Below are 21,079 nucleotides of genomic sequence, written 5' to 3'. Positions count from 1 at the left end.
TGCCTTCGCTTTGCACAGTATGCAGCAAGAAAAGATGAGACGTATAACATCTCACAGCAAAAGATAGATACAATTAGCCCCATTATTGTTGGCTTTGAGATTACAGAAGAAGCATTTTGGCTCCCAAACGGGCACTGAGCTCACGAAATACATGTCACAGTTCTTTTATGACATGATGCCAATCGTTGCCTCTATACAACCAAGTACATTTTAAAACATACAATAAAGCAGTTTTTAAAGAGGGAGGACTCACCTGTTTATAATATTTTTTTGCAGACTTTAATCGTTGGTACAAGGCCAAAAGAACTCCTTGGATGTACATCTTAGCTCCTGAGGGGCTGAAACCTTCTCCCTTAGAGACCCAAACTGGTCCCCACAAAGGTGTGATGGAATTTTGCAGGCATTTTTCAAGCAGAGGAACTATACGAGAAAATAAGGGAAAATAAATTCTTTTGACCCAAACGAGATACACTGCCTGGAACACAGCCCCAGTACCAGAGCTAACTCTTAACATCTATTATTTATATGTGACCTGGGTTAAGTCATAAAGAGGCAATTCCTGCATTACTAGTGGCCACCATAAAGGATGTATTTATATTGAGACACCCCCCATGCAAGACTCATAAGCTTTGTAAGCACACCTGAATAGTTCTGAAGTGTGCCTAACTAGCTGTATAGAGTGTCATGGTGTGCACTGATTGCCTTATCTTCTCATTTATCACAGATGAGTTGGAACCAACCTTGCTGAAGTCTACTTGCATTGTCCTGATAAAATTGTATGATCCATGTTGTTTCTGTATATAGCTTCCCGTAGAGGGGTCTATATACCTAAAACATCACATCTGGGAATTATTCATAAAATATAATCCACACCTTTATAAGACATCCTATTCAAGTCTTTTCACTGCCATCACTTAAATAACCCATAAAACAGGGTGGCAAGGCTGTTTAAAAATAAGGGGGAGAATCTTAAGCAAGCATTTACCATACCTTTTTGTTTTTAAGCTTCTGGGGTATAAACTAGTCAAAGATTTAGGGATGCTATTCCAGTATGCATTTTGTAAACAGAAGATATTTACCTGTGGGCCTGTATTGCAACATCCATATGGACTTGACAGACATGTTTATACACTTTTTCACATGATTAGCTTATAAAGTCTTTCTAGTGTAAAATAGTCAAATAACATGGCAGCTAGCTAACAATTTTCAAGATTTAATTTCCCTCTGAAATGCCAGAAATAAAGAAATTTTTAAAATCATAAGGACACTTGGGCACCCAGAAAAATGAAAGGATGTCATTTTTTAAAAACTTTGTCTTTAAGTGTATACATGTGACACAACATAAACATACAAAATAACTATATGGCTTGGCGACCTTATTCTAATATATACTTCTACTGGAAAAGAAATTAGATAGATCACCAGCAAAGAAAATACATCCGTGTCATTGGTTATGTTATATGTTGCATATTTTATGCAGAGAGACCTAGCGTAGCAATCTGGAAATTGAATTACAATTAGGTTCAGCTGAGCTGCTGGGCGGCTGAGTTATGCAAATGGACTTTGCTACTGGTATTCTGCTGATTTTTGTTCTTAGTAAAAAAGTTATGCGTTTTATGGCACTAAGTTCTACAACCCTCTACCAAAGCACAATTTAAATTCTTTCTAACGTATTCATCACTAAGGAAAACATTGGAAATAGAGTTTAAGATTTTCTAAGACTACTGTAAATAAAGTTAAAAGGAAATCATGACCCAGTGATTATTTAGACATCTTCAGATGTGTGCATGAAATTCACTCACCAGACTGAGAAACTAATTCCTAAAATTCACATATCGAAACTATTCTTACATTCCTGGAGCAATAGCTATTCTCTATAAGTTTTATCACAACAGATATCTCAAACATTTAAAAAATATTAGGTCACATACGGTACTAAAGAAATAAAAAGAGAAGTAAACTTATTTTTAGAATTATAACTCTTTAATATTTAAAAAATGTATAATGTAAATCAATTTTGCTTATAATGTTTCCTAAAGAAACCCAGTTTAAGAATCAACAGTGCTTTTAGCTAGCTACTACACTCATGTGTTACTATGCGTTGAATTTTAATTTGTAAACTTTTCATCAGTACACTCATTGAACTTAGTACAGTTTTTATACATGGAAAGGCATCACATAAACAGCTGTTAAATTGAAAAAAAATTAACTAAATTGAGAAGTAATAAACTTGAATGATTTACATCCAAGATTTAATCTTGAATTTAAACCTAAGGACATTTTATCAGATTCTCTAGTCTTACAGCTTTATTCATCTATGCTTGTCACAAAGTAACTTTCAAATTCTTTATGCCAGACCAAAGGATTCCAGAAAAGAATTTCATAGATTTTTCTAACACAAAACTCTACTCTTTTTTAGGGTTTGTACCTTCCTTAAGAATTTAAGAAAAAATACAGCTTAGGAAAAAAAATACAAATTATACAAAACACAAGCAGTGTCAGAGTTGATATAGGATGGAAAACAGCTCCCATGCTCCACATGATTTATGTAATTAGGAATACTATGGAAACCAGAAACAGCAAAGCAAAGAAAGCAGTATTCACAAGCAGGTTTTATAAGGGACTTCAGAATCTGCTCTGAACTTGTTGAATAATCTGTTCAGTATTCCAGAATCTCCCTGCTGGAAGCAGGGTCCTCATTATAACCACAGAGCACTAATAAAGGTTAGCCTCTGAACTAGGGATTAGAAGCCTCTTTCTTTTTGGAAGCTGCAAACTAGTAACTTTGATGATCTTCTTGAAAAGGAAGACAAAGCACACTCCAAGAACAAACAATGTTTCCACTAACTAGGAAGGTACAGAAAACATAAGAAAATGATACGCCTAAGCACTTAGAAAGGAAGTATAAATAAGCTTAATATATTTGAAAAATAAAACTTATTAATCAGTTCAAATTAAAGAACTCTCCCTAAAAAAGACTTGGCCTAAGATGATAGTTTTGAAATATAATAGAATAATTGATTTTTTAAAAAAGAGAAGTCAGTTGACTTTTCAACCTCACCCATAAATTTTAACATGAGTGAGAATTATTTTTTAAGCATTTTAGTGGATGTTCATAATATTCTATACTAAAAACTCATAAGTGTTCTTAACCAATGGTTTTATCTCTTTTATGTAGAGTTCTCCTTTTTCTGTTTCTGAAGCAAAACTTCATTCTGTTAAAGAAGACTACTGCGTATAGATGTGCAAGAAATAAGGGCAATGATTTAGCAAGGACAATAGACACTTTTCAACATTGGAAAGAGCATAATCCTACATGTTGCTATGAGCTAGCAAAGCCCATTATAGACACTCAATGAAAAAATTATGTCTTTTCCAGGGAATGAACCCTGGGATATTATTTTGTGTGTAAACCATGAGCTTCTCTTTCAAACTGCTACTCAGAAATATAGCCTCATTCAAGAAGGTTAGCTGGCTCCCATTATCTTATGTTTCTTTAATTTTTGTGTGCATAGCTACACATAGCATTTCTTCTGTGTTTGAGGCCTTTATTACAGGTGTTCTACCCACTGGCTCTTATTTACAGAATTTTGCTTTCCTGTAATTTCAATATTTCCTTTAAACAAGTCCTCAACATTTTTATTAGATAACTGATTTGGAAATTAATCATTCCTTAAATCTATCAATATGCATAGATCAGTCCAATGTGACCATTCCACGGGGATCACTCCCATCGCTGGAAAGGTGAAGTTATATGGATGATAGCTTTTTATCCATTTTGTTTATTCTCAAGTCATGACTATAGGGCAAACTGAAATTAATCCAATGGTTTCAGTGGGTTTGGAGTTAAGACTGAGGATGTTGGGTAAATAGATCATGTGGCCAAAAGGAGTAACTTTACTGGACATAGCTAGTACTGAGCATTATGGGTAAATAGATCATATGATTAAAAGTAGTAGCTATATTAACTTCATAACTATCAACTGATACTTCTCTCACTTATGCTGTTCTATTTCCCTTGCATGTCTTCCCCCTTTCTTTCCACCTGTTAATATATTCTTGTCCTTCAAGGCTCATATCAATTGTCACTTCCAAAATATCCCAAGTTGTTTAGGCAGAATTAATTGTTCCATCCTCTATGTTTCCCAGAGTATTGTTTATAATTTTATTTTTCTCTTATTGATTTGTATTAATCCTTATCTTCTCCACTCCCACTTCCATCCTTCAGTAAATCACAAAACCTTTGGGGTTAGAGGGCATGGTGTTTTTTAGTTTGGTAAAAGCAGCGCCCAATAAATGTCTACTGGATAAATAAACAGTACTTCTGGATATACTGTGCGCAGTCTTTTAGGTAAGTTTTAAGACCATGAGTACTACTATACACAATCGCTTAGAATCTGTAACTTTCTGTGACCAAATGAAAATTTGATCAAAATTTGATAAATGCCAGAATTTTGAAGCACATTTAGGTTATGTACAATAGTTTTGTTTTAATTTTCCTTATAAAATTATCTTGAACACTAAAGAAGAAAATAAATATAAAAGGAAAATAATACGATTTGGCAATGAAGCATTAACTAGCCAGGAGAAGACCAGAGCTGGCTATTTTAAAAGTCTTGGAAAATTCTTATGTGCTTTATCCTAAATCATGCTACTGTGGTAAAAGGCACACAATAAAACTTAAATAACAGAGCAGTAATATTAGATTAAGGTCAAAATAGCTATTTTAAATAATAAAGGTAATTCCTTCTAAGAACTCCAAACACAATGAGTTCAAAAGCTAATCATAAGACAAACTGTTCAGTCTTCAAGAGGACCTTATACTAAAACCACTTCATCACTGATAAGAAGCTTGGAACTTATTTGGACTCGTGATGGGTGCAGCACAAGAAATTTTGACAAGGAGCCAAAAGTTCCTCTAAAGAGAAACCTAATAGAACTTACCAAGAAGATATAGACTGGAATGTCCTGTCAAGTTCTATACCTAGTGAATGTATATCTCTCTCCAAAAGCAACACCTGACATTTAAAGAGACACTCGGCACGCTGCATTTGAATCTACTGTGGAAAGCTAAAAATAGGATTTTTTAATCAATATATTTTTCAAGCACTGGAAATTATCAAAAGCTTTAATAACCTGCTTCCAATTAAAAATTAAAATTCATGCCAATTAAGTATCCAGAATCATAATTTATGTAATACTGTAATTTTCACATTTCAGTCAGAGTACATGAGACTACGAAAAAAAGGCACTGCCCAGAGCATAATTACCTATACAGAAACTTCTATATGCTCTTTGGCAGAAAATTTCAGGTCGCAAGTCTCAAAAATACTCAGCTATTGTTAGCAGGACATCATGTGGAAAGTTCCCACTGATTCAATTGAAATTTTTTTTTTTAATGAAGTTGATCTAAAAAATCTTTTCTGTATGATACAAGGTGAGTTCTTAAAAGATACTTAGAATTGATGGCTTCCCATCCAGGAAGTAGGCCTGGAGGGAGTTTGAGCTAGTGCCAAGGTGTGTATATATGTTTTACTGTTCCTTATCCAGCTTTAGGTAGTAGATGGAAAGCTCCCAGTCCGGGAGCAACCAGCAGACACCACTCAAAAGCATGGTCTACTGGGAAGATTGAATGATGGAGAGCATACTGTTCCCTATGTTGCTTGATTTATATCAGTATATTTTTATTCAAACAAAGCTAAACTAACAGCTGCTGTGTACTTTTGTTTACATGCTATATGTCAAATCCTATTGTCCCTAAGGTACTTATGAGAAAAGATTTAGCAGTCGTTTTCTTAAATACTGATGCCTACCCAAATTTGGATTTTTCCTCCACTGAACAAAATGACAAGCACATGATTGCTATAGTTAGAGCAGTCTTTCACAGCTGCTTTAGTTTTTCAGTGATCCTATTAAACTGACGGCATATTGCCTGTGGGGTCTACAGTGTTTGAATACTGTTGTAAGCGACACTGATTTGTATGATAGGATCAAGCAGAAAAGGGATGCACTGGGGGGAAGAATTTCATAGGTCATACTGTTTTTACCTGGGTAAAATTTAATTCAGACATTGTGACCTTTACAGAACACCTGTTTATTTTAATTGCTAATATGTGGGTGAAGGTTGACATTGGGGCTTGGAAGTATGAAATCTTAGGAAGTCTCCTCCGTTTTGAAAATGCAGCCTGAGTCATGTCTTTTCTTAAACTGAACGAAGTAGCTGTGCATTAAATATTCTGGCACATCTTCTGCTTGAGCAAGTGGACCAAAATGGTGTGAATTGTTAATGCCTTGCTGCTTTGGTTCACGGCTTGTGATTGATCATTTGTAACTATATCTACTCCTTGTTCCATGAAATCAAGTATGGAGTAATGGGTTCATCAGATTTTGGGGTTAAATTGAGAGTGAAGAGGTACTGTGTGTGGAAATAAGAGTTGCCATGTTCAGGGCTGGCCTTGTAACAGCATGGAATCTAAAGGCGATATTCAAAACCACTTCACTCATCATACGCTTACTGATTCTGAATAGGGCCCATTTGCAGGGGACATTTGGTAGTTTTCCAATACGCTTTATGCCTCTTTCTACTTCCACCACCATGCACATCTTTTTTTCATACACCCCCAGTAGCACATTGGTAGAACAGGTCAGCATACACAATTCATTTATTTAAATAACTTGATTTATACAAGCAGAAGTAAGCTGGGATTCTATTGTCTGAGTCTTGCTTTTTCCCTCAAGAAAAATAATAGTGTATGTGTCTTTGAAAATACAAGTATTTTGTGGACTCAATTTCTTGGGCATCTAAAATATTTGATATTTAGTAATAATGTAAAATAACTTAATTGAACTGATATGTGTACAACTTTAAGGTTATGTAAAGAAATGTTGAGAATTAACTATAATCTATCTAATCTATTTTCATGTGGTTATGGTTTATACCAATACATAATAATTGAATATATGACCTGCTTTTGTAAACTTTAAAGCTCTGCACAAAAATTTAAAATATTATCTTAGAATTAGTTTGGGGAAGTACAATGCATGGAACTTAATAAATAAAATCAACAAAAATTAGAAGTAAAGACCTCTGGAAATGTCATTATACAATAGCTTGCTGTTAATAACTGACACTTTTTAGACATTATTATTTTTAATTTTTATTACTATTCAGAAAAGCTTAATCCAAATGGTGTTAACTGAGGCACCAATTAACTTTTGACCCAGTAGGAAAAGATGCAATAAAAAAATAGTAAACTAGGACAACACCAAATACATGAAGCACTTACATACATAAGTAACATTCAAAAGCAAGCTAATTGTAAAATGTCTCAAAATTCTACTATTACATTATAAAGTCACAACTAATATAAATCTAAAAAATGTAGCTGGATCCTTTATCTTTTTTCTTTTTTTTTTTCAGTCTCAAAAGAAGGAATAGTAATAATAATACCTGGCATATACATACCTAATTCAGAGAGAACTAGGCGTCAGATAATGTGGGTAAAGCTGTTTTAGTCTCCTTGGCTGTAAATCCTAGGTCAACGTATTACTTACATTTAAATATTTTACTTAGGATGTAAAATATATATATGTCATGAAAATTTTATATTTTAAATGTGATAAAAGATTGAAAAGTCTTAATAGTTACAGTAATTACAATGGAAGTTTCCCTTTTGACATTTCTCCATGTTTGTTTCACAAAAGTTGAATCTTCTATAAAAAGCACTTTGTATATTTTTGCCTGTTATTCCACCTCTCTTCTAAAAACGCTAAGGAGGAAGAAAACCAACCTCTGCTAAGTCATGTCTTTTTACATGGAGAGTTTTGTAAACAATTGTTTTATAACAGGTAGTAACAATTAGGCTGTTTTCATTGGCAGTTATACTTGTTACAATGTTTTTTATAATGAACTTCTAGGATCTTGGAAAATCATTAGGGTTAGAGAAAGATTTTTGGTGTTAAAAGTTCAAAGACTCAGAAATAAGAGATATAAAAAGTAGAAGCTAAAAAGATAAACTCAAGGAGAAGAGGGAAAAAGCAAGGACTTGGTTAAAAAATTACATAAATACTGAAGCAAGTTTAGCCCAAAAAAACCTAGGGGTGATGATCATATATTCATGAATGTAAAAGAGAGTCTATGTTTTAAAGACTTCAAAAGGGATTTTTTGCCATATAAAGAGTCTATGAGCAGATTAGACTGCTTTGTGAATGTTCATATCACACAATTGTGCATTCACATACTTAATAAAAGATGACAGTGATCCAATTATAATGGGAGTTCTCCAACTGCCACTAAAAAAACTTTTTAAAATCAAGCCTTAACAAAATTCTTAATATTCTCTATGGATCAATCGTAGAAATATAAATCAGTGATTAGTTAGCAGGGTTTCTTTCTTTTGTTTTTTGTTTTTGTCCACGCCACCCAGACCACAGCAGTGAAAGCCCAGAATCCTAACCACTAGGCCACCAGGGAACTTCCAGCACTTTTTGTTTTTGTCCAAGCAATGAGAGTAGCTAGTGCTCAAGTTCAATGTCTGGAAGTCACTAGAGGACACTGAGGGCCATGTCTAAGGTACCCTGGAACCAAAGCAAAGTCACAGAGAGCATAGTCCCAAGGAAGGTTTGAAGACTTTTCCTGAGTGGCATCTTTCCTACACAATAGGGCTCTTAACTGGCTGCCTTTGTATATTTCAATCTAGAGAAATTTCAGGACTGATTAATAACCACCAGCATTTGGCATCCTTCTTCAGCAAGAGACCTAAATTTTTACATTTCATAAAATTTGAGAAGTAAAGGTAAATGGTAAAGGGATTCAAGGATTGAAGCGAGGCAAATGTACTTAATTTTAAAGAAGATACTGTTTCCATAAGTTTGATCTTTATTCCCTGAAAAGTTCTAGGGCAGATTACAAAATGGTTTGTTAACACTTAGAAAAATAAACAATAATCATTAGGACCCAAATTGGGGTAATTCGCATACTAAGCAAATATTTAATGTGCAGAGAGGGAGACCCATGGGGAAATTCCCTTCATGGAGCTTGACCTCTCTAACAGCAACATATAACCATTATTTCTTCCAGTGGAAAGCAGATCTCAATAGACTGTGGCTACCATCTATTGTCTTTAAGCAACGTACTGCTAAGTCTTATGTCCCTTCCCAGATAAATGGGCATATCTGCAACAAGGCAGGAGAACGTAGAAGGTCTGCAAACCTCCTGGTTAAGTCCTCTATTTAGAATCATGACTGCTTTCTTTTGATGCTTCTCTTTAAAAATGATAGAGAAATATGTCACTCACTATCCAAAACAAGACAAAAGAAAGTTATAAGTGGATGCTGCCCTGGCTTACAATTTCTTTCCTGGAGAAAGTAATATAAGGAATCAGAATGAACACACACACATATAGCTGTCCCTGTATGGGACTTGACTGTAGGCTGCAGGCTACATACCCTTCTGAGTTACGCACTTTTAACTAAGAAAGCAATGCCATTTACAGGGCCCAGACCATCTGTACCATTGCACAATTCCACATTCAGCAGAGCAGGAGCAGTACTAGCAACACAAGGGTAGTACTAGGCATTTTAGGGCATAAAGGGAGAGGGAAGCATTTTGACTAGACTCTCTCAAAGTCCTGAAATTTCCATTTACATCTAAAGGAATCTAAGTACAATGCTTCACCAAGAAGGGCATCATCCCTAATTTTTATAATATTTTATAATACACCCTCTATATTATTTAGACCTGGGTTAAACATGGGCCATGTAGTGGAATTTTCAGTTTTATATTTGTGCTCTTACTGAAGGGACTGTACATGGAGAATAGGGAGGTTGGCCTGAAGTTTTTAATAAGCAAGAACTGTGTAGAATTTTGAGCTTGATGGGTTACAGCAATTAAATGCAGCTGGGATTATTTTCCGCTAACCTTGGCCTTCAGAAAATGCTAGCCCAGGGCAAGGGTGGGGTTACTGTGCAGGCTGCAGCTACTGGCACAGTGAACGTCACCTGATACTGCAGGCAAGCCTGAGATTGGGATTAGATCAGTTTAGGCATTGGAAGGGAGAACAACAGTTGCTGTTTTTCTGTGTTTTGCAACTAAATCTGCAGGTCAGGACTTTAAAGTTTAGTGGCAGCTGGGTTCTATGCATGCTACAGTGAGGTTCTATCATTAAATTGATAGTACCATGCCTAGGTAGGAAGCATTAGGTCCCATGTCTCAAATTCTATTCTCCACTATGTTATTTTAAACTACACTCTGGGCCAAAAAGGAACTGTGGATGAGCTAACGTTAGATTTGTGTGGCTTGGCCACAAGCTTTTAAAGTAAACTCCACCAATTCAGGTTGACTCTAAGTTTATTTATCACATAAATGTTGACCATGGTTCTAATTGTCAGAAACCCAAACTATGGCTTCACCTATAGAAAAGTAGTAGATTTGTTATAAAAAGAATGTTTTGTCTTCTTCAGTTAAGTAGTGAAACAACTCAAAGAAAGTATTACAAATCTAGGAATCAGATTTGTTAAAGGAATCAAGAAGAAAGTAAAGTGGTTTTAAAATATGCTTCAATCTTACAATCAGAACAAAGCAGTGTGTGCATGAAAACAAATAAGATGGCTTATTTAGCTCAAGGAGGAAAGAGATTTCCTTAGAATAAATGTAAACGTCTGATCTGAGAACACACATTCGACAGATATGAAAAACAAAAACTAAGATCGTGAAGGCCAGGTATGAGGGTACAGGAGGTACATCCAAGTCTAACTACTCTTAAAGAGGTTATTATAAAAGGGGGGTATATTTTAATTGTTGCAAAATCAGAAATAAGAAATGGGACCCCAGTGAAACCTAACAGAGAAGTCTCATAGGTAAGATCTCAGAGAGCAAATCTTCTCTGGAGAGCAATTCCCCAGAGAAGGCAGAATCCTGAATATTGTGAAGCGGTGGCATTTAGGTTACAGATAAATTAATAGCAAGAGAAATCGGAGAATCTCTTATGAGGATGGAACAGTTATACCAAGAGTGCACATAAAATCTGAACAAACTGGAGAGGGGAATACTAAGAAGATTAATATAAAGTACCCCCCAAAAAAAGTATTTGGTGAACTCCAAAAATTTATGGGCCTAAGATTAAGATTAAGAAAAGGTAAAGGCAAGATGAATTACATTATAGGAGATCCAGGCAGAACAAGAACAAATCAAGGAGTCCAGATCTAAATTAGATGTTGGACTGTAGGAAAATACATTCTGAGTAGGATTATTTTAACTCAGGGAGGTAAAAATGGATAAGACTGGTTTGAACAAAGGATGCTATTGACAAACTTGGAACTTATTGACTTCATATCTCTCACTATGAGAGACCCTGCAAGGAAAAAAATAGCTAGAGAAATATGGTAGAAAAACACAAGTATGGACCAGAAAGCAAAGGGAAGGTAAAAGAAAAGAAAAACCTCAACTGCTGCAAACTATGCAGCCCCAAGTCTGTTACAGGAGGGAATTTTTCTGAAAGGAACAGGAGTTCAGTAGAGGCAAACCCTGGAGGCAAATCCTAAATACCGAAGAAAAGATGACAGAAACATTAACTCAAGACCAGAAGCATTCAAAAACTGAGGAAAGACCATGTCTTCAAGAGGAAATGGCAGTAGTGTTGGCCCTCACTGGGTACCTAAGAAAATGAGCCTCAGAAACATAAACAGCTCCTTCAATTCAGAGATCCACTGAAAGTTATTCTCCAGTTGGAACTGATGTGGAGATGAGGGGGAAGCTGTGCCCATCAAGCAGGTTTCTTAGGCCAGAGGTCAGTACAGCAGTCACCGGGACCCAGGATTGAAATTAATGCTCCCAAGGCAAGGTGGACACTATGCCACTAGATAGGGCCAGTGTTTGGTTCAGCACGGGGTCCGGAAACACAGGACTCAGAGGGAAAGAAACATTAAGATGTTTGGAACACCTTACAAAGGCAAATAATGGTAGAGTTATTTTCGTAAGTCAAACGAGTCTTTATGACTGGGGCTACCACCAATGTAAATTTCTAAATGTTGCAAGAGTGCAACACTCTCAGTACCCTCTGAAAATAATAATAACAGCAATAATGGTGATAATGTTATATAACACTTACCAAATGTCCGGCACTTGTTCTAAGGACTTTACACAGACTTCACTTAATCTTTACAACAATCTATTAACGTAAGTATTATAATCCCTATTTTACAGATTAGGAAACTCACTCTCAGAGAAATGAATAACCTGTCCAAGGTCATACAATAAATGGCATAAATGGAATTTGAGCTCTGGCTCCAAAATCAAAGCACTTAACCAGCACTTTATGAAGCCTCTTTGAGAGAGGAGACAGTGTATATTGGTCAATTTTTCCTGTAAGATATTATAAATACATAATGCTATAATTAATGCCTTGATGGGAGATTGCTTCCCACTGAGTTATGTCACAGGTCATAGACTCTGCTCAACAGTATAAACTGTCTGGCATCTTGGAAAGTCTGACATGAAGAATGCTTTCTCTTCTTTGCCTTCCTTCACTTAGTCTCTGCTATGGTCTTTGGCAACAAGCACATGGGACTGGATCATGCCAAATAGGAAACATCATTTTGCTTGGAATGGCCACATGAGAAACTGGGGATTGGATTCTATTCTGAATGTGCTGGGTGTGGGGCTGATGTGATCATCTTTTGGTTCAGTAGGAAGTAAACATGAGAAAGTTGGTGTAGACCCAATTCAACTTCTGAGCCCTCAGGGATGACACCCACTGCAGGAGCCCAGACAGTAGCTGTTATAGGAATTCCAGCTCAGACCAGGCATCCAGAAGCCATCTGGCTGATACTGGAAAGAATAAAATAGGAAGGACTTCAATTTCTTTGAGTTTTAATTTGAGAAGTTTGAACTTTTATTGGATTTTAACTCACAAAGGTAAGATTATTTGATTATGAAATTCACTTTGTGGACTTAAAACTTTTGGATTTTAACTTCTTTGAAATTTTATTCTTCAAATTTGATTTCTTTACAAAAAATTGATAATGGGCAAGAGAACATGCAAATTCAGGGTATGTTATTAGAATTTTGTGATTGAAATATGTTAATCGTGTCAGTTGATCTCATTGTAGACTCTCTGAAGAACTTGTTTAAGAATATATAGCTATTTTGGACAGCTAATTTGAGGTAGGAAATGTAATAGAAAATGAATGTTTAGTGTTCCATAGCATGGCTTTGGATCCAATTTAATTAATGTGCTATTCTAACTCATTTCAGAATCTTCTAGGGTAAATTTCATACTACGTACCATGATCTAGAAGGTTCCACAAAGGAGCGGGGTTTGGTTATTGGAATAGCAGCATCATAAAGGTCCTAAGAGACTGAGTATCTCCTTCCACAAGAGGGAGAGTGCCTCCCCTGGTTCACCATAATGTAATAATTAAGCTAAAGAAGTTAAGATAACAAAAAGTTGGGGAATGTTTGGGGGAATAAGAGTGTTATTAAACAACTTCATCAAACTCTGATACTATCTACATGTGTTCTGCCACTACTATGTGCTTCTGTAACACTGGGTAGCTCATATATGATCAGTAAATAGGGGAATGATGTCAGTAAGATATAGAAGTTCAGTCGGTGAATATGTGCTTTTTCCTAGGCAAATGAGGCCAACAGAGTAGGAGTAGAATTCTATTCTTTAGCAGGGAAGATAAAAGACGTTAGCTTGGCTGCTGCACCGAGGCTCCCTCCCCAAAAAGGTGCACTCTATGCCTTGCATTACTCTTTGTGGGAGTTTTGCTTCCTCCTGTGCCTTCTTTAAAGAAGCCCCACTGGCTCAAACCTCTAGCTGGCTTTCATCTGCTTTATCTCACATTCTATTGTTTTAGTGCAGCTTTAATATCTTCTGAAGCAGCACTCTGAGATGCCTACCTGGGCTATTTATATTATCTCCTAAGTTAATAATTATTATTTTAGTTAGTATTCTTGTTTTAAAAGTGCATAGACTTTGGTCTTCCTCAAACCTATTTTTCTCACAGCACTGTTATTTTTGAGGGTGTAATTTTGCAGAATGCATTTTTCACCCTTATTTTATGCTCTAGCAGAAATGCTACACCAGCATGTTGACCATATATAGGAATATGGCATCTTTACACGGTGGGTAGTTCTCTTATACTCTCAAAAGAATAGATCAACATAGGAGCCACAACTAAAGAACTTTTCCACATGTAACAATATAAATTTCTTTGTTAAAATCTTCTATGGTTTAGAAATTTTAAAACACAAGTGATTTGTAAATCCCATGTGTTTTTAAAGGTTTTACTAGACTTGATAAAGTAAAAAAAGTGGTTTAATGTCATGTCAAATGTACTCATTTCTCACAGCACAGGAGGAAAAATTGAAAGTATATCTAATCCCAAAACAGATAGGAGAAAATCTTTTATTTTGTACATCTGTTACTTTTAGTTCTTGGTACAATTACGCTTCTAATTTGTGCTTAAAAATAATAGATAATTGCTATGATCTTAATATTAAACATTATTAAATGACTTTTTCTGATCTGATACAGAGGAAGTAATCAAAAAGAAGTCATATATCAAATCAGAATGTTAGCATTTATTTAAAGTAAAAGATAACTTTCATATAATACTTGACCTTTCCCAAGTTAAAGTTCAGAAGACTATCAGACATAAAAGTTTAGGGATCTCAGTCACTTGATGCACAAAATTATACTAACAAACAAAGAAAAAAGAAATGCAGAAACCTAATGTTAAGTGACTAGGGTGCTGCACACTGGAAGTTCCTCCAACAGGATTAGCTTCTTTAAGTATTTTAAGTCCAGTGAGCTTGTTATGCTTCCCCATGTTAGTAGTTGCATAGGCTAATTTCAGCTGGCATAAGCTTCTATAAGTATGCAAAAACACAGGGCAAGGCATGCATTAAAATGTGATAATAGGACACTTCTGGGAAACGTGAAGCATGAGGCATGAATCTGAATGCCTCTGGCATCCATGAAGTCTCACACCTCAGAGTCAGAACTTTTCTGTTTTGATAACTAATTCTATTATACCACATTTGGGAAGGGAAAAAAAATCAACTCTCTAAATTTAATCTTTCATCTTAACGAGGGTTCCTTAGAGTTTCAACTCTAGCAATTTAGTCAAATATAATTTTTTAATTCCAGGTGAGATGGAAATCACTCAAAGCTAGACAGGGTCTTAAGAAAATGCATTATTTATTTATTTTATTAATGCAAGTTTAAGACCGATTATATAATATTGTTTATCATACAGAAAATTTAAGCCTATGTGATGGGGAGGGGACAAAAATGTAAGAAGGAAGAAATCAACTTAATAATGTTACTCTCCCCACTCCCCCAGAAAAGACCATGAGGAAGAATTCTCTGTGTTACTTATGTCTTAGAGGTAAATAACTAATGCTTCTAGATAATGGGTAAGTGTCTACAAGTGCTTTAAAATCTTCAGATGAAAACTCCTAATAAAATGAAAAATAATGCTCATATCTAATACAAACATTAAAAATAAAGAAAAATAGATTTGGTTTCTAAATATACACACATATATATGATACTTAGTAAAAAAATTTTAAGAGTTATAAACAGTAAGTATCAAAATATCAGTGGTCACTCAATAGTATTAATTAAGGATGATAAAGCCAGGAAAGTTTGCTTTTATACAATACAAGCAAGAATACTGGAAACAAGTGGGAGTATCCAGTAGAGCTATATCCCAAAATCACTTACAGTTGTCTATATCTAGCCTTGCAGTTAAGTATGCTACTTAAGATTTTGGCCCTCTTCAGGTATATGAAGTTAAGGTTTAAATGAAGTGATAGGACCATACAGTAGCACATTTAATAGTGTTAATTGTGGCACTATTAAGTAATATTAATTACTACTAAAGAAATAAAAAGTAAATTTTTAAATAGTAAAAAGTAAAGTAATAGTAGTAACTACTACTGACAGTAATTTAATGATGTGAAATCATGTATTTTTGCTTTCAAAGACTGGCAAATCAGTGCCTTTAGAAATATAGAGGGAGGTCTCTTATTTTGACAAAGACATACAATAAAATTGTTTTAAAGCACATTTCATGACTTTTGAAAAACCTCTAGAAGTTAACCAAAACATTAAAAAAACTCTGAGCATAAAGTAGCACAATTTCTTGTCTTTCTCTTTTGAAAGCTGTATACCATAGAAATTGTTAAATATGAAAATATATCAATTACTTTTGTTTATTAAGTTATGGCTTGCTAAGGTTAAAATACCCATTATTTTAAAAAAAAATCTAAGCTTGTGCTGTGCTTAGATGACTGTTCATGACCCCCCAAAATTCATATGTTGAAATCTAATCCCTAAAGGGATAGTATTTGGAAGGGATTAGGTCAAGAGGGTGGAGCCCTCATGAATGGAATTAGTGTCCTTATATAAAAGACCTCAGAGAGTGCCCTTGTTCCTTCCACTATCTAAGGACACAGTGAGAGGACAGCCATCTATCAATCAAAAAAGGTTGGGGCCCTTTTCTGACAAAGAATCTACCAGCGCCTTGATCTTGTACTTCTCAGCCTCCATAACTGTGAGAAATAAATGCTTAATGTTTAAGCCACTTGATCTATGGTATTTTTGTTATAGTAGCCCAAATGGACTAAAACATGATGAAATAAAAGATTCCCCAAACCTTAATACTGTTTCATGATTTCCCTTCATACAAGAATGACATGTTATAATTAAACTGGTTTTTATATCTTTTCCTTTTAAATGTATAAAGTAAAACAAAATTATGTAAATGCCTTTTGAAATAGTATCACAGTTTACAAAATCTTTGCCACTTACCTTTTGAAATATCTTTAATTTTCCTGCCATATAAATCATAAAGATATCTGGCTGATGAATTTAGGTTCATTCTCATTGTGCAAATATCTAAAACCTACACAGAAAAAAAATACCTTATAAATAATTTATCACAGTTAGCTCTAACGAAATTGAATACACATTTAAAGTCCTTTCTCTACTATATGGGTATTTAAAATTATATTATAAAATAAAATTTGATGATTTATCAAATGTTTCTAATATATGAAATGGAAAAAGGCAGTTAAAATGGTTAGATTCCAAATGTACTTTGAGCACACACACAAATATTAATAAAAAGAGAAAGGAGATATAAGGAATATTAAAAAGTAGTTATACATTATTTAATAAATGGTAGAACTCTGGGAGATTTTTATATTTTTCCTGCTATTTTCTATATTTTTCATTTATTTTACAATGGGGAGGATATTATGTTTTAGATTAGGTTTTAAGGTACTTTCCTTAGCTTTTAAAGTCTTTCCAAGTGTCTGAAAATAAATTATAAATATCACAGTCTGATCACAGTCTGATCACAGTTCACCTTGATAACTTATGTTCTTTGGGTGCTAAAAAATGGAATTAATAAACCACATTTCAAGGTTTTCCATGAGCCTGAGTTTGAAGAGCTTCACTTTTAATGGTTTCTAATATGCTAAAGCCCTTCTCTTAATATTTTAATTTCTCAACCTGTTCTTTTTTAAAATTAATTTGATTGGAGTATAGTTGCTTTACAATGTTGTATTGGTTTCTTGCTATACAGCAAAGTGAATCATTCATAAACACATGCATATTCACTCTTTTTTGGATTTTCTTCCCATTTAGGTCACCACAGAGCACTAAGCAGAGTTCCCTGTGCTATACAGTAGGTTCTCATTAATTACCTATTTTATACACAGTAGTATATATATGTCAGTCCCAACCTCCCAATTCATCCCACTCCTCCCTTCCCCGCTTGGTAACCATAAGTTTGTTCTCTACATCTGTGACTCTATTTCTGCTTTTCAAATAAGTTCACGTCTACCATTTTTCTAGATTCCACATATAAGAGATATTATATATTTGTTTTTCTCTTTCTGACTTCATTCTGTATAACAGTCTCTAGGTCCATCTCTGCAAATGGCACTATTTCATTCTCAACCTGTTCTTGATATAGCCCTTATAAGGGTGTAACAATCATCTTTCCAACATCAGGGAAGACTTAAACATGCATCGGTTGGAGAGAAAGTTCTATTCAGAAGATGAGAAAAATTAAAGTAACAGAAGGAAGTTGGGAAGTATCAGGAACCTGAGGGCAGGCTTTTATCAGGCTTTTGGAAGTGATTCCCAAAACATGAAACTTGCCACGTTCATTTAAAAGTCCATAATATATTCCAAATCCAAACTGAAAGTACTTTGTCTTCCATTCTTACTGTTCATAGCTGTAATATATTGCTTTTACATAACCAAGAACTGCTGAAGGACAATGTTCATTACATGATTATATAGTTTTAAAATTTTTCTGATTACTGATATCACCCTGCCTCCATTTCTGCTCACTTTTATCCCTATTTTAAAACTAGAGCCTGTAATCCTAGCTCTAGCCCAATCAACCCATTTCTTTATGACAACAGACATATTTAAACAGCTTCGTGTATATGTAGAGACAAAATTGTACTTTTCTTTCAGTCTGGAGAACAACTTTCAAACGTTGTGACTCAGTTGGTTTATCATCCTAATTGCTGTATCAAGTGATGTGCTGCATTTAAAAGGCAAATATTTAACTGATTAATTTAATCTGACAAATTGACCTTTACTGGATTATATCAGAGGTTCTCAGCCTTTATTCCACCCTTGAACATGACCAATAATTTTCCCACATGCCACATACTCCCAAGGGCATTTACAGGATTGTGTGTTTCTTGTACTCTAGCTGCAATCCAGAGCTTTGGGCAATTTTCAGGAAGTATGTATTGCTGCTGTTTTTCTCAAAACCAAGAAGACTATTCGTGATTAAAGATAAAGTTATAGGAGGGCTTCCCTGGTGGCCCAGTGGTTGCGGGTCCGCCTGCCGATGCAGGGGGCACGGGTTCGTGCCCCGGTCCGGGAGGATCCCGCATGCCGCGGAGCGGCTGGGCCCGTGAGCCATGGCCGCTGGGCCTGCGCGTCCGCAGCCTATGCTCCGTGGCTGGAGAGGCCACAGAGGTGAGAGGCCCGTGTACCGCAAAAAAAAAAAAAAAAAAGATAAAGTTATAGGAATAATCTTGAACCCTCTAATTTAGGAGGGAAATATTCACAGTAGCTTTAACTAGCTTTACCTAGTTAAAAAACAAGGTACTTGCAATGTACTTCATAAGTGACGGTAAGCACTGTCGTGGAGCAAATCCACTGACCTCCAATCTGCCTACTTTAAGTGTGTCAGTGAAGGAGGACCAATGTCATGTGTCCTCATAAGTCAGACACAGTGCTCCCTAACTTAGAATGGCCCTCTGATATCACTGTTCCTACCTCTCTCTAGCCAACTTGTCCATGGCTGGGACTGGTCCTTGCTACCCAAACAAATAAGGTAATAACTCTGGCAACTCTCTAAACCTTATTCTTCCTGCCTTCCCTCCTAACCTCTTGGGTTAATTTCTTTAATGACTACTACACACAAGTTAACCTAGGTCTCCCATCTAATGGACTCAAACTTTTATTAAAGATGCTCAGAAAACAATATTCGAAATATAAGAGAGGAGGTATCAGGAGAAGAAACTGCAGTTTGGTCTGTGACTTGAGACGGAAAGGATAGTGGAACATACAGACCGACACTGGCAGGGGATCTACACATTTTTTAGTAATTAACACAGTCTCTGACTAGAAAAATTCTTCTATTCATCACTTTCTTCCATGTGACTCTGTGCCCAAAGATTATCTTTTACCATCACCAATGATAAAAATACTCAAAGGAGTTAACTCAGTATGCATTCTTCCTTAGCCAGTCACCTCTGAATACTACTAAGAATCTACAGTTGGTCCCATAGACCCTAAAGAGATGCAACCCCCTCCTCAGCATCACCGCATTCTTCATCTTTCCATTTTTTATGTTTAGCTCTCAATTTCTTAAGATTACAAATCTATTATTTAAAAGTGCAACGAATCCCTTTAGTACAAATTCTATCCCCTAGTTATTAGAGTTTGAAGCTTCAAATACCTAAATATCCTCCAAAGTTATAATTTACCAGTTAAACTAAGTAAAATATGAACTATTTAAAGATAATCCCATTTACTTCAATGAAAATTTCTATGATTTTTAAAATTATCTCAAATATTGCTGGCTTTGAGTCTTAAAAGAATTAGCCAAGTAAAATCACACGGCTTTTCAACTCAAAGATTCTTCTTTTCATTGCTAAAACATCAGTAAAAATGTTTGTGCAAGCCAAGTTTTAAGAGTTAAATGAGTTTAAAAACTGGCATTAGAAAATCAGATATATGAGAAATTAATAATGCATCAACAACACTGTCATTCTCTCCTACTTTCAGGATGAAAGATCCTTGCAGTGTTTAAGCAATGCCAACCTTCAGTAATCATTTTCTCACAGTAAATTATCAGTGGTATGAATTAGTATCAATATAAATTTCTGTCAAAAGCCCTGAAATGAAACCTCTACTTGTAAGGTTATTCTTAAAATTCACAATTGAAAAATATTCAACAGTACCAACTTGCTATAATATTAAGGTTAATTAAAATACCATTTCCACTAATCTGTACCCATTAAGCTTCTTAAAATATTTCTTTTTTGTTGTTGTTGTTAATTTCTTATAACTTAGGTTGTAGAGAACTCTTCTGACACTGAAATCTAAAAACCATCATACTATAAAACCAGACTCCTCTTGACGAGCACCTGGAAAGAGATTTTCCACAAACTCTTTTTAGCTGAGTTCATTTGTTTATAGTTTGGGGAGTCACCTCCACGCCCACACACATCTGGGGCAGTTTGCAGCTTCCGGAATGGCCACCATAGAGGTGGCGTGGTTCCACAGTCTACAGCCTCTGAGTTTGGTTTGGCACTACCCAAACGTCCAGGTGAGACAGTATGCTTAGTGCAACATAACCCCAGGCCGAGTGAGCTGAGTCTGCAAGCCATCAGATCAAACAACATCATCTTCCTCAAACACAGAGGACCTTGATATCTTTTAACATATTTTTATGAGTCAAGCCCAGAAATGGAAGCCCAGATTTAGACCTCCCTACACAATCTCTTCAAAGGATCCTCTAAAGC

The 21,079-nt window shown here is 35.3% G+C and overlaps 1 protein-coding gene across 1 annotated transcript in view; it reads right to left on the bottom strand.

The window, feature by feature from the left end:
• Nucleotides 1-21,079, bottom strand: part of DCDC1 (doublecortin domain containing 1) — a gene marked incomplete at its 3' end in the record, with an annotated part of 460,818 nt that overhangs the window by 357,040 nt on the left and 82,699 nt on the right. Inside the window, 2 exon segments of the mRNA XM_082627300.1 lie at nt 254-420; nt 16,824-16,917. Of these exon segments, the coding sequence (XP_082483426.1) occupies nt 254-420; nt 16,824-16,917 (261 nt within the window).

This window comes from Mesoplodon mirus (assembly GCF_964341445.2).
Source record: "Mesoplodon mirus genome assembly, chromosome: 7".
NCBI lineage: Eukaryota > Metazoa > Chordata > Mammalia > Artiodactyla > Ziphiidae > Mesoplodon > Mesoplodon mirus.
This window is presented reverse-complemented; position numbering and strand designations above follow the sequence as displayed.